This window comes from Alnus glutinosa, chromosome 6 (genome assembly GCF_958979055.1).
Source record: "Alnus glutinosa chromosome 6, dhAlnGlut1.1, whole genome shotgun sequence".
NCBI lineage: Eukaryota > Viridiplantae > Streptophyta > Magnoliopsida > Fagales > Betulaceae > Alnus > Alnus glutinosa.
This window is the reverse complement of record NC_084891.1, coordinates 28,031,135-28,045,710: the sequence shown is the minus strand read 5'-3', so window position 1 is coordinate 28,045,710 and position 14,576 is coordinate 28,031,135. Positions and strand designations below refer to the sequence as shown.

Genomic DNA, 14,576 nt, shown 5'->3' with positions numbered 1-14,576 from the left:
GTCCTATGGGGAACCCTGTGGTCCCCGGTGTAGTGAGGTCGCCATCCTAATGTTTTTTTTTTTTTTTTTTATATATATATATAAACCTTGCATTATATTCTAAGCCCACCAGGATGGTTAAGACTTGGGACTAATGAAAGGGATTAGGACTGCTTTCAAAGTTTCAACGTCTCAATCCCAACCGATTAGTTCAAACCTTTTGTTCTTATCTCTTTTTCTCACCCTCTTATGATTAACTTTATGAGGTCTTGTCAGAACATTGGGAGCTCATTTTCCTAATCATTTCAAATTATGTTTCCGAAGCCTTTAAAGCCCAGCCCGCCCGCTCACAACTTGAACATGGGCGTTTCTCCTAAAATAATTAATAATATTTAATCTTAGAAAAATGCAGGCAAATTACAGGCAATCAATGGACACGCTATCTCATCTCTCCTTGCTACACCTAAGCGCTGAGTAAGCTGATCTAAACCTATGGCCTTACCTTTTTTTTTTTAATATAAAAAATAAAAAAATTATATGTTAATGCTGTATAAAATAAGGGTTGGATACGAGTTTTTTTTTTTTTTTTTTTTTTTTTTATTTATTTATTTATAGGGAAAAGAAAAAATGGAATGAAGTCACAACACATCGAAAATATTTCATGAGGAAGAGGTAAACATAGACAGTCTTACAAGCTTAATTCAGCACATATCTTCAAAAGGGTCTATCTCTTAAAGAGAGGAAAAAGCTTATAAAATAAGAGTTGGATACGAGTTTAATGTTGCTAAAACGAATTAAACTTTAGCATCGGTTATTGTTTTAGAGATATATATGCCTTATCATTGGAGACAGACACATAATTGTGTATGTATACATATATTAACATAATTGCAATTTCTGTGAATTTTATAGTTACATGTATTTGTTGTCATTTGTTGCAATTGATCCACTTGACTGATGTAGTGTATAAACATAAGGTACATTAAAAACGCTAATTCCGGCATATTATCTCCGTTTTCTTTTTGAAGAAAAAAAAAACTTATGAAATGGTACATTAAACATATAAATTTTTGTTTGTGATGGAGTAATGCTATATATTATACAGTGATATGGCAATGCTCATAAATCTTTATATCAATCGTTTTTATTTTTTTAAAAAAACCAAAACAAAAGAGCTCAATAAAATAAAAATGAGAAAAATGTGTAGTATATTGCAATTTTTTTTTTTTTTTTTTTTTTTTTTTTGTTTTTATCATTGAGTCTCAATTGTTGCTATTATTATTTTACTACTAACTATATGCTTCCACGAGGTGTTAAAAATTTGTTTCTCGTCGAGAGATTTATCTTAAAAATCTATGGATATTTTGTTGCCAATGCAAGAAGATGTATTAAGGAATCAAATCCACAATGGGTAATTTATGCCTACATATAATCATGGTGATTTCATGATTTGGGCCATCAAAATGAATTTTTTTTTTTCCAGCAAATAATTGTGACAACATAATCTACATGATATATATATATATATAACAATTGTCCAATAATAATGATATGACAGTCTTAACTAATTATTAATTTAATTATTATTTAAAAAAAAAAAAATCAAATAATTACTTGGGAGTTCACATCAGCATTGTTGAATAAAAATATAAATATAATATTTAACACTTGTGTCAATACTTGATGTCCATTCATGGACTTGAAACCAATGGTTGAAGAATTTTGAGTATGTTCATTAATGTATTTTGGGGTATTTTTTGTTTTTAGTTTAAGAAAATATATTGATATAATATATATATATATATATATGTGAAAACAATTTTTAATGCTTGTGTTATTTGGTATATATATGTTTTTGTGAACGGAAAACAAAATATAAGTAACAAAAGTTTTTAACCAATAGAGCCTCCATTCTCTTAAGAAAACGCAGGCGTGACCGCACGTGACTGATATGGGGACCAAGTGACAGTGACAACGATATGCCCCTTTCGTTTTCTCCGAAAACCTCATTACAAAAAGGCCCACAAAAGGCACTACGGGAATTGACAGTTTCTGTAACCCTTTGGGCACACCCACCCTGTCTCATCTTCGAATTCCCTAAAAACCTACGTTATCGGTTCACCGGTTAAGCCAGCCCTCCCCGAGCCGCGGCTCGACCGCACGCTTGTCACGTGTAGCTCTCCAATAGCGAACTAAAACCGAAGCAGAAAATTAAACAGAATAAAAACTAATTGAAAACAAAAAAAAAAGAAAAAATAATAACAATTTCCGAGGAACAAGGTTAGAGAGGTTTTGCTCTCTGTCTCTCTGGTTCGAAAAAAAAATCACTTCACAGAGAACAAGGCGAGGGTTTTGTAGAGAGAGAGAAAGCACCGTAAGAGAGAGAAAGTCCGCGAGAGAGTGAGGGAATTGAGGTTGCTTCTCCGTGTGAAGACTCAGTCGGAGCTAGGGTTTCGAATTCATTGACGAAGGTAATGAGTTTTATATGCCATGATTGTAATTAATTGCTGTTTTGCATTCTCTAATTTTATGTTATTTATTAATTTCCAATTATTAGCGTCATTAATCACCTGTTTCAGAGCATTAATTAATATAATTTTTATATGATTCACGAATTTATTTATGCGCACACCACTACTCAGTCGGAAAGGCATAATCCAGGGTTTCATCGTGCTCGTTTTTCTGCTATTTTTGAATTCTAGGGTTTGGTACCCTATGATTCTGGTAATTTGTGTTTTTTTATTTTGTTTTGTTTTTCCCTTTCTTGCTTCAAGCTATTATGGAAGAGAAGGTGAAAGTTTTTTTTTTTTGGTATGGTTTCGAGCTGTTTGTTTTAGAATTATGGTTTCGTTTTAGTAAGACTTGAGTTTTCTTAATCGTTCTGTTCAAATATTTTTTGCTTGAGGGATTTTGATTTGGTGCCTCTGTGGCCCTTCAGGATTTAATTACTGTTTATTTTGCAGTTGAGGTTCGATTTTATGGACATTGTAAATCTACAACAGGCATTGAATTATCTGATTATTAGAATTCTGTTAAAAGTTGTGACCTTTTCTTTTCCTACTTCATTGTTTGTATCCCCCAACCAACAATGTGATGAACTTTGACCAATATTATTTGGAACAGTGAAAAACTATGTGTAAATGATAGGTTTGCATGAGCCTTGATTCATTTCTTTTGTTTGGGGGGGGGGGTTAATGGGCATGTTCTGTGTGTGTATGAGCCTTGATTCAGTAATTTTTTTCTTCATATTATTGTTAATCTTTTTATCCGAAAGCACAGAACATTTACTACATTAGGAAGTGGATCGTAATACACATAATCCAAATTGCTCAAGATTATTGGGATCATAAGTAGTTAAATTGACAAATATTATTACTCCCAGTATTGTTTTACGTTTCTTATCCATTGTTCAGATTATTACCTAACAAGGTTACATTTACCTAGTGCCTGCCATGTTAACGTACTTCATAACTATTGACTCACAATAAAGGATTGTTGTCTTCGCCAATCATTAACGTGGTTGTTTTCATTACAAATAGTTGAGCATCTTCACTGAAATATCATATTTTCTTTCACATATATGCCCTTCCATCTTCTGTTGATGTTACAAGCTATTTATTAACATAGATAGTTTTGGTTTTACTTGTCAGTGTGATTTTCTTGGTTTTTGTCTTTTTGACAAAAATATTTAGTTGGAAAAGGTTCCAGAACATTTTTTTTTTCTTCATTTATATAATTACTTCATGGCCGTAAATCATTTTCATTTGAAAATTCTTTTATTTTTTCCTTTGGGTTATAATTTCTTGTTTCTAATTAAAGAAGGAAGAGAAGATGGAAGCTAACTAGCTAAGTACAGGGAAGGACACAATTAACTAAGTCTACAAAAGCCCAAAAAGATAGCTAAGGATAAATATTCAGAGAGCCCAAAAAAGTCTCCCGCAAAAACAAAATACGTACATTATGCTCTTTAAGATCTTAGAGCTCCATATCCTTTCAATCCCTTGTATTTCACTTCTTCCAATACCTCCCAGGAAGACAATGGACAACCGATCTCCATATAATATTACATTTTACATTGAAGGCTCTTATTTATTGCTCTCGACACTAGCCCAACATTGACTAAGAGAACGTAAAGACGATTTTTAAATTTGGTTCGTAATTAGACAATGTCCAGAGGTAGCAATGTTTCAAGTGAGAGGACAGTTTTGTTATGTTTGGGGAAGAGAGGGGTGGTTATAGAGAATAAAACCCGTTTTTTAGTTAAATATGTGGAATTCAACTAGTGCTGACAACCACAAGTTCTCATATCTACTACGAGTGCTTTTAGGAGGATCATTATGATTGATATATGTTTTAATGGTCATGTTCTTGGTATAAAATATAAGAACTTTGTTTTTATTATCTTTCTTTTTTTCCAACCATTTTGTGGTGTTCTTCCAAAGGTTGTTAATTGGTCAAAAGTTTGGGCTTGTCTTTGTCAGATGTAGAATTTTCTTTTGTTAGTTATTTTTCTCCCATATATTGCATGTAGTCTCCTTATGTATCATCCACCAGTTGGGTTGTGGCAGCTATTATGTTCAACGTTCTACTTACTGATTTGTCAAATTAATTGTAATGGTTTTTTTTGTCCTGTAAATATTTGACCCAGATGATGTGGTCCTTTAGCTGGAGAAAACTAGCTTCGTCTTGGCTTAACTAATTAACACATCTTTTATGTTTATTTATGTTTTGGGTCTGAGGTTTACCCGATAGGGGTGGATACACGAAGTGGCCTGCTTTGGAGGGGTTCCTCGTCATTAATTAATTATTATTATTATTATTATTATTATTATTTTAATGTTTATGCTTTATTACTCTTTACACTTTTTTGTAATGTTTTAATTAGTTTTTTTAAAGGTGTGTAATAGGTGAATGTCCTTGTAAGTTTAATGGTGTTAAGCTTTTTGACTTTGTCTTTTGTCCAGTTATGATTGAAAATTCACATTCAGAAAGGACTTCATTCCAATGCTAAAATTATCTTGCCCTTGTGCCCTCTAGCTATTTGAAAGTGTATGCCCATAATTTATGATTGCAACTGGATTTTTTAAGTTTAGTTCTCTTGATTTGATATTTTAAAACCCCGTGTGTTGCTTTTGTTGATAAGAACTTGACCTTATCATTGGTTCATGCACTTTTGAACTGTGTGAACAAAGATAACTCAGTTCTTGTCAACAGTTTTTATTCTGTTGCCAAAATGTGTTCCGTGTTTTATATTCTGTCTGGTACATGGCTGTAATACTTCATCTTGATTCCGGGTTTAATTCAATTGAGGATGAGAGTTTACCTAGTTGTGATTTCTAAGTTGCTTTCCGTAAAAGCATTCTTATTTTTTATGTGACTATACTTTTTGTGAACTCGGGTTGTGCCCATTCAATTAGATTGAATTACTTATCAAAATATCTTTTTGTGTGACCTTGATTGCTTTTACCAAGTCTTTTTTAATTAAATATTGATTCCGAAAAATGTATTGGTTTTGAACTTCTTTAAACTTACATAATGTATTTGCAATTTGTGCTGACCAGTTTAGGTTTCTTGTTCCACCCCCTGGGTGATCCGTATTAAAGGTTTTGGATTACTTATCACTGTAGTTAGAAGGGTTATGCTTATATGGCAATTTTGCTTACTGTACAAGAATTGTATGTTTACCCCTTTTGTAATTTTTTGCTCTGCAGATCATTCTGTGGACATTGTTCTGATCCAATGGGAGAAAAAGCATCAGGATGTCACAAGGATTTCTTTGATGCTTGGAAACTTGGTATTTGAGGCAGTATGACGCTCGAGGATTTCTTTACGTTGACCGAGATGAAAGATGGGCTCACAGTCCCATCTCGAGTTGAGGAGCTGCTCAATGTAATGCAGAAGGAGAAAGATTGTGTTGTGAAGAATGTTGGCGATGCAACCAGGCAGTGGGCTGCTGTTGCAAGCACTATTGCTGCCACAGAGAATAAAGATTGTCTTGATCTTTTTATTCAGTTAGATGGACTTTGGTTTATTGATAGATGGTTGAAGGATGCTCAAACGTTTGGTAAGGACACAAGTGACAGTTGTGTAGAAGAATCAATCACTGCACTGCTACGAGCACTTGAAACGTTGCATATAGACAATGAGAGATCAATATCTTCGGGGATTTTGATTACTGTCAAGAATCTTCTTGGCCACAATAGCTCTAAGGTTCAGGACAGAGCAAGAATGTTGTTTGATAGCTGGAAGCATGGTAAGGAATGTGATTTAATTCACCAGGATGTTGATGATGGGAGTAGACGGCTTGCTGAAGAGGATTGTGGGCAATCTGCTTTAGATAATCCTATTTCCAGAGGAATCGGTAATGAAGAGAATCATGTGTTAGAATATGCCAGAGATGAAGTGTCACCTTTGAGTAGATCAGATGATCTTCAGCCAGAAAAGATTGAAGATGTACAGATTCCAAATCATCATGATCAGGCTGGCTCTCATATGGTATCAGGCCCTGAGGACACCAAAGATGGACCTCCGGACCCTTTGGCCTCCTCTCTTTTGTCAAACCCTTTGCAAGAAAATCCTTCTATAAAAGAAGAATCCCCCTTACGTGCTGCAGAAGGAACCACTTCTACTGGGACTTGTAGTGTTACAGTTACAAAGCAAGGCAGTGATGAGGTACTTTCAGATGTTGTCAGGATGAATGAGTCATCTAAAAGTGAAAAGCAGGTACACGAAGCCGGCAATTCCTCAGACAAGTTAGGTATGACAGAGGTCTCTTCTGCCTCAGGTGCATTGGAATCTGGAACTGCTTGTACTGGTGATGAAGCTGGAAGCGAGCAGAAGATTATGAGGGAACCTGCTTTGCAGGATAATGTTGATGCCAATGAGAAGCCTGCATCCGATTTTAAGAGCAGGTTAGATGATATGAGAGTTATAAATCGTTGCAGTGCAAATGCGTTCAAGACTACTGGTCAAGATGGTGAATGTTGTTCTAATGCTTTGTTGTCTGCCAATGGGAGTATATCAGGAAAACCAGAGGATTTAGACACTACTTCCAGGATGGAAGACACTGGAGAAGCTGACGAAGATAAGGAGCATACAAGCGATGAGGGTGATGATTTTATGAAAGCTTCTGATTTTCCTAAATCAGCAATGTATACCAAAAATCCTGACGTGATTGACAAAAGAAGGTCTGATATTGAACTTGAGTATGGCATGGTTGATGCTCTAGAAGTTGCTCGGCAAGTTGCTCAAGAAGTAGAGCGAGAAATGGTGGATTGTAGAGAACCATTCTTCAGCTCATCTTCAGAGAAAATATCTGAGGGTGGAATCAGGCAGCCAGGTAGCCCAGACTCTATAAATGGAAAGCAGGACCAACCTACCGATGTTCCACAAGAGGAGGTGCCAACTGGACAAAGTCAATCTGCTGAGACAAATCCTGAGGGGGAGGGAGGCTCAATTAATTCAGATAATCTGGACAATGAACCAGAAAATAGCGCACATGATATGGAGTCCTCTCAGGTGACTGAAGCGGCTCAAGAACCAGAGGTTAACATAGAGAAAGGCCCTTGTGATTTTGATCTAAATCAAGAGGTCTGCTCTGACGAAATGGATTGTCCAATGAACCCCTTGACACCCGTCTCTTTTGTTTCTGCTTCAAGGCCAGCAGCAGCTCCTGGATTGCCTGTAGCCCCTTTGCAGTTTGAGGGGAGTCTTGGATGGAAAGGATGTGCTGCTACTAGCGCCTTCCGCCCAGCATCTCCACGTAGGATTCCCGATGGTGATAAGACTCTTTCCATTCGGGGAACCCGTGATAGTTCAAAGCAGAGGCACCATTGCCTTGACATTGATTTGAATGTCGCTGAGGGTGGAGATGAGTTGGGAAAACAAATTCCTGTGTCATCTGGCCTTCCTTCCGGTGAATCTTCAGTTGAAGTGAGCCCAATGAGATCAGGGAGGTTCAAGTTGGACTTGAACTGTCTTGGTGATGATGGTGATCCTCCAATCTTGGATTCGAGGATGGGAGAACAGCTCTCTAACAACAGGAATAGCCATCGCAGCCCATCTCCTGCCTCTTCATCATCATCAATGCAGCCTTCTTTGTGGAACATTGATTTGAATGACAGACCATATATTCAGAACGATGCTTTGGATCACGGGCCTATTAGGCCTTCCCAATTTGGGAATGTATATGGAGGACGGAAACCAGATGCTCCTGTTATTTCTATCATGGGCACCAGAGTGGAAGTCAATAGAAAAGATTTTCTTGCTCAAACTCCATCCTTGCCAAACGGCAAGTCTGTGGAGCCTGCAGTGGATGCTAGCATGACAAGAGTAGGGGGTGTTTTAGGGATGGGTCCCACAATGTCTTATACTCATTCTCCTGTTTTTGGGTACAATGGACTCACAACGGGGCCCACCATGTCTTTCTCCTCGGCCATGTATGGACCTGCGGGCTCAATCCCGTATATGGTGGATTCTCGAGGAGCCCCCGTTTTGCCGCAGATTGTGGGTTCTGCACCAGCTGTTCCGCCTTCCTACCCACAGTCGCCTTTCATCATGAGCATTGGTGGTGTACAGCAAGGTCTAAATAGTGTAGGGCCGTCTCGCCCAAATTTTGATCTGAACTCCGGATTCATGATGGAGGGAGGGAATAGAGACTTGGGGGGTTCGAGACAGCTTTTCATTCCTGGTCAAGGTAGGTCTATGGAGGAGCATTTGAGGACCAACTTACAACCCTCTTCAAGCTCCGGGGTTGGTGGGAAAAGAAAGGAACCGGATAGTGGATGGGAACCCTATGCGTTTAACTACAAACACCAGCAGCCACCGTGGAAATAGAAGCGTTTTATTTATCTTAAGCTCCTTCCTTTCTTTGGATCAGTTCCAATAGGTCCAGCCAAGCAAATTGATGCTTCCGATGCCTAAAATGAATCAGAATAGTTGGTGAGCCATTGGCCTTAATTAGTGGGGAGGGGAATTAGAACTGAATAAAGCTGGGGGAGTTTTGAATGTAATATGATTCTTGCAATTAATTGCTGAAGGGAAAAATTAGGTTTATTATTTAACTTTGATTTAGTTTCTTATGTCCTTTTTCTGTGTTTCATAATAGACGGCCATTGCAATCATAGAAAGCTTGGTCCATTTAGCTGTAATTTCTCTTATATCACAGAAATTTATAGGAACTGGCCTCTTTTTACATAGTTTTATCATTTATGGTGCTTTATATTAAAGGTCACAGAAACAAATTAGCTTATGTGTAGGCTTTCCTTGATAATTTAATTCTTCTGTCCTCAATGTCAATGCTCAATGAACCCGAGGCTGAGTTTGGTAATTTGAACTGTGGGCTGAAAGATTTCACGTTCAATTCCCCGCTGGAAACAGCGTGGAACTTCCTTCAACTCCTGATTCAAACTACTTTGGGGTTCTTCTTCCCGCTTTCAGTCTCTACTCTGGTTCGATCGGTATTGGCTGTCAAAGCCATCATGGGGATGTTGGATCCGAGGAGGCCCACTTACCCGAACTAGTTGCTTGGGCAGGGGTCTTTTCACAATCCCTACAATTTTTCTTGCGTCCTCTTTAGTTAAGGGGTTGTAACTACACTTGTAGGGGATCTAAATCCAGTGATGTTGGGGTGGCAGCCATTGCGTTGCTGCACTTCGGCAATTTACTTGATTTACTTCAAATCTTTTTTCAAGTATGCTTGTTGACTCTTGTTAGTGCGATTCAGCTCAAAAACGTAAGCCCCTTTTTTAGGTGAATTATTTTTATAATAGTAATAAGAAGTGAGCGATATAAAAATATAAAGAAAATTTTAATATATTAATATTTTTTTTATTAAGAGTGACACATGTCATATTGTTATTTGACTTACTTTGCAACTTAACGATTTTTGACTTCCTGTTTAGTTTGTGGACGAAAAAAGATTTCATAAAGTAATTTGTTCGTCTACCACAAGGACCTTACAATTATTTTTTATACCATAAGAGCATTCCTAGCAGCTTCCCTTCCCTTCCCCTTCATTTTCCCTAAATGTAGGGAATAAAACTACTTTTTACTTCTCTATCAAAAAATACCCCACAGCAGCTTCCCTTCATTTTTCTCTATATCATTAAAATATTATTTTGTTACTTTTACTTTAATTAAAAGTAAGAAAAGAAAGAGATAAAGTAAGAGAGAGGTTATATTTTTAGAATAAACAATTGAATGGGAGGTGAATAGTGCTTCCCAATGCATTGGGAAGCACTGTTCACTTCCTAGGGAACAGATAATTGTAGGGAAGCTGCTGTGGGATGGTTTTTTTGACTTTTTTAAAATTTTCCCTAAAATTTAGGGAACAGATCCCTTGTAGGGAAGCTGCTAGTAATGCTCTAATGCTCTAAGGTGTTTTTGCAGGAAAAAAAATGTGGTTTGATTTCTTAAATTTACCCTAAATTAAGGAAAATGGTTGAAAATCTGCTGTTAATGCTTACTCTCACATTGCACGATTGGGTATGTTTGGTAAGTTACCGCAATTCTTTTTTTTTTTTCTTCTTCATCCTAAAAAAAAAAAAATCAATTTTAAAATATTTTAACATTTTTCATCTTTATATCATATTAATAATTTTTTATTATTATTCAAATAAAAAAAAATTCACTACAATACAACTTTTTTTTTTTTAACTTTTTCATATAAATTCTTTTTACTTTATATCACATCAATCACTTCTCACTACTATTAAAAAAACAAAATCCAACTCAACAATTTTTACCAAATACCTTTCGTACTAAGACATATCCTTCTGCCAGGTGAGTTGTGATTTAGTAGGATTTTATAGATTAGTTTTTATTTTTTTAATCCACGTAACCCTCAAATTATTAGCCAATTGACAACATCTTCTCAAATTTTTAATTTAAATAATATCCCAAAACTATTAAAGATTGTCAATTTTCTTCTAATAACGAAAATATCTTTAACAAAATAAAATAAAAATAACGAAAAATTCAGAAAAAAAAAAAACTAAAACTAAAAACATAAATACATCAAGGGTGACCAAATTTAAAAATTAAGAGAAAAATTAAAAGTTCTCATTTTTTTAGAAAAATTAAAAATATAAAAATAATTTTCTATATTTTCAAAAAAAAAATAAAAATTAATTAATTTTTTTCAAATTTATAATGATATATTTGTTTTATTTAAAAAAATGAAAAATAGCACCATCGGTTAATATGGTTGGCCTAAATTACAAATCACTCATTAGAGCATTACTAGCAGCTTCCCTACAAGGGATCTGTTCCCTAAATTTTAGGGAAAATTTTAAAAAAGTAAAAAAAAACCATCCCACAGCAGCTTCCCTACAATTATCTGTTCCCTAGGAAGTGAACAGTGCTTCCCAATGCATTGGGAAGCACTATTCACCTCCCATTCAATTGTTTATTCTAAAAATATAACCTCTCTCTTACTTTATCTCTTTCTTTTCTTACTTTTAATTAAAGTAAAAGTAACAAAATAATATTTTAATGATATAGAGAAAAATGAAGGGAAGCTGCTGTGGGGTATTTTTTGATAGGGAAGTAAAAAGTAGTTTTATTCCCTACATTTAGGGAAAATGAAGGGGAAGGGAAGGGAAGTTGCTAGGAATGCTCTTACTAGCAGCTTCCCTACATGGGTTCCCTTCCCTACATTTTAGGGAAAATTTTAAAAAAGTCAAAAAATCAATCCTACAGCAGCTTCCCTTCCCTTATATGTTCCCTATGATTGCTACAGTGCTTCCCAATTCACTTCTCATTCAATTGTTTATTCTAAAAATATAATCTCTCTCTTACTTTATCTCTTTCTTTTCTTACTTTTAATTAAAGTAAAAGTAACAAAATAATATTTTAATGATATAGGAAAAAATGAAAGGAAGCTGCTGTGGGGTGTTTTTTGATAGGGAAGCAAAAAATAGTTTTATTCTCTACATTTAAGAAAAATGAAGGGGAAGGGAAGGGAAGCTGCTAGGAATGCTCTTACAACATCTTCCCTTTATTTCTCCCTTTATGTTAAAATAATATTTTTTTATCTTTTACTTTCTTTTTTTTTTCTTTTTTAACTTTATCCCAGAAACACCTTTATTGGACAGCCACCGCTCATGAGCTCATCTCCTATCTCCATCACCAAATCCTCGGTTCTCTCTTAGATTTTTGGTTCTGTTTTTTCCATCAAATCCTCATATTCACACACAAACACACTCAAAAACCCTATTTTATCGTTTTGATTCTAATGGCTACGAACGACGGTAGTGCTAACAACACCAATTCAGCCTCCTCGATGAAAATTTCTCAGTGGACGACGAAGGAGTTCAGGTACAAGGACAATGGGGGTAACAGTACAAAGCCATCCTTGAAGACCCTTTTCTTCTAAAGGATGGTGGCGTCGCTAGAGATCGGAGTCGTGGCTTCGCGTTCGACCGAGTTCTCGGCGACGGCGATCACTACGATGGAGAGGCGTTCGAAGGGGTTCTCAGATTGCTGGCCCACTCATTTTCGACCGAGAAATCGCCGGTGTCTTTGGGATCGGACAGTGCTCATGGTTTTCTCTGTTTGGATTTCTCTCTATTTGGCTTCACGTTGAAAGAAGGATCGGAAATTCATCGGTACTCATGGTTGATTCGAGTTCGGCAGGGGCGAGAGAGAGAGAGAGATTTGTTTTTGTTGTTTTGTGAGAAATTTGAATAAGATTTAGGAATCTATGTTTGTAACTTTGTTTGGTTCATAGGAAAATTGAGGAGGAGAAGATTGTGCAGAGGTTGCTGTGATTCGCGGGAAGAAAGAGAAGGAAAGAAAGATAAAAAGGAAGAAGAGGAGTGAATCGAGAGAGAAACTTTATTTTTTTTTATTAAAATAGCCTGTTGGAAAGCTATAGTCCTTCCCAAGGAGCTTCATCTAAAATAGGTAGCTGCTGTGACTCAAATTTTGAATATTTTTTCAAATTTTTTTATTTTAAAGAATAGAATTACTTACTCTACTAGTGGTCTAATCTAATAAATACAAGGTAACAAGAAAATAACAAAAGTGAAATGACAGGAGACAGACGTTATTATGAAGCAGAATTTACCAAACGGAGATGCCCTTTGTGGGTCCGACTGTGTCTCCACGCGATTCAAGCGTTTGAAGAAAAGTAAACCGACGTTGATCAGTTGATGGGCAATGTTTAGTCAATGTCAATCAAGTCTGTTGCAAATTTTGCAGCGTTTGTAGAGCTTGAGCCCAGCAATTGCACGAAAATAGCATATGATTGTTTGGAATTCCGAATAAGAGGCTGATCGGAAGGCATTTTTTTAAGGAAATATATTATGTTTATGGGCTCAGGGCTGTTGCAAAAAATATTTTGTATGAAAACCCACCCCCCATGCCATACCTTAACTCTAAACTCTTTCTTTCAACAAATTGTCACCAACGAAACCCTGTGGCCGCTGTCTCTTTTGCTTTGTTTGATTTCTCAATGGGAACATCAGGGGGCGCATGTTTTTTGCTTCCTTGATAGGGGTCCTGATAGAGTAATGGTAGTAGTAGTTTTTTTTTTTTTAAATAAAAATAATAATAATAATTAATAATGTGCTTTTGGGCTTGAATTGAGACTTCCAGCAATCGCCAAGCTTGATGTCTATATGTATTGGTTCCTTCTAGTATACGTGCACTATTTGCTACTTTGAAGTTGACCGTGATAAACAATGAAACAGGGATCGCTGAAGAAATTCTCTTCACCATATATATATATATATATATATATATATTCACGTTTGTCATTCACTGTTTTTGTCTTGAAACATGAACTCTGGCAAGTGGCAGCTGATTTTTGCTTCAATTAATTAATTAATGCTGCTTCTTTGGCATTCCGGCCTGGCCGTACGGTATATTATTGTATATATGTTAATGTTCGATCTCCGTATCAAGTTTATTATTTTACGATAGCTACGTTTATTTATTTAGTAGGTTATTGATATTAATTGGTCGTTATGTATTCTTTTTTTTCAAAAACTGTATGACGATTCTTGCCAAAACTTTGAATATAAGCTTCTCTTGCAACCAATTATATAGCACGGTTTCTTCCACATTTACCAAGAGAAGAGGCCATCAATGACGATGTGGAGCAAGGCTGTAGGGATCGATGACGCCGCGAAGCGCGCTAAGAGAAATGATTAGGAGCGAGCATTGTTACGAGAAAACTTATTAGTTTTCTAACAAACTATTATTAAGATTAGGTGTTAACCGTGTTATCAAAGTTATTTGATCTTATTCAACTTGCAGTAAAGGAATGGAGTAACTTTGTAGTTTCTTAATTGGCGTTTCAGCTCATCGATCTGCTGAAGAGTTGTATTGTGAATAATAAAAAAAAAAACAGGTATTTGATCAGAGAATTGTAAACCGTGGCTAATAGAAAACCAAATCCTCTCCCTTTCACCCTTTTCCATCCTGTACGTACAACGTTTTGAACCAATAGAAAACCTTTTTTTGCCCCAAACGAACTGTTTGCCTTTGCTCAATATCCTATTCAATCAATCTGGTGTGCGGTTTTTTTTTTTTTTTTTTTTTTTGGCTTTCTGGTGAGCTACAGAGGAGAGGCATACTACCTGCCCCTATTG

At 36.0% G+C, this 14,576-nt stretch overlaps 1 protein-coding gene across 1 annotated transcript; it reads left to right on the top strand.

The window, feature by feature from the left end:
* Window positions 1–2,218: 2,218 nt before the first annotated feature.
* On the top strand, window positions 2,219–9,206 carry LOC133870448 (uncharacterized). The gene is made up of 2 exons (XM_062307573.1): window positions 2,219–2,450; window positions 5,691–9,206. The coding sequence occupies exon 2, from the start codon at window positions 5,788–5,790 to the stop codon at window positions 8,812–8,814; it is 3,027 nt and encodes a 1,008-aa protein (XP_062163557.1). The 5' UTR covers window positions 2,219–2,450; window positions 5,691–5,787; the 3' UTR covers window positions 8,815–9,206.
* The last annotated feature ends 5,370 nt before the right edge of the window (window positions 9,207–14,576 follow it).

Bases quoted from the DNA above. Each gene is read 5' to 3' on its own strand.
- LOC133870448 (XM_062307573.1), top strand. From the start codon at position 5,788: ATGACGCTCGAGGATTTCTTTACGTTGACCGAGATGAAAGATGGGCTC.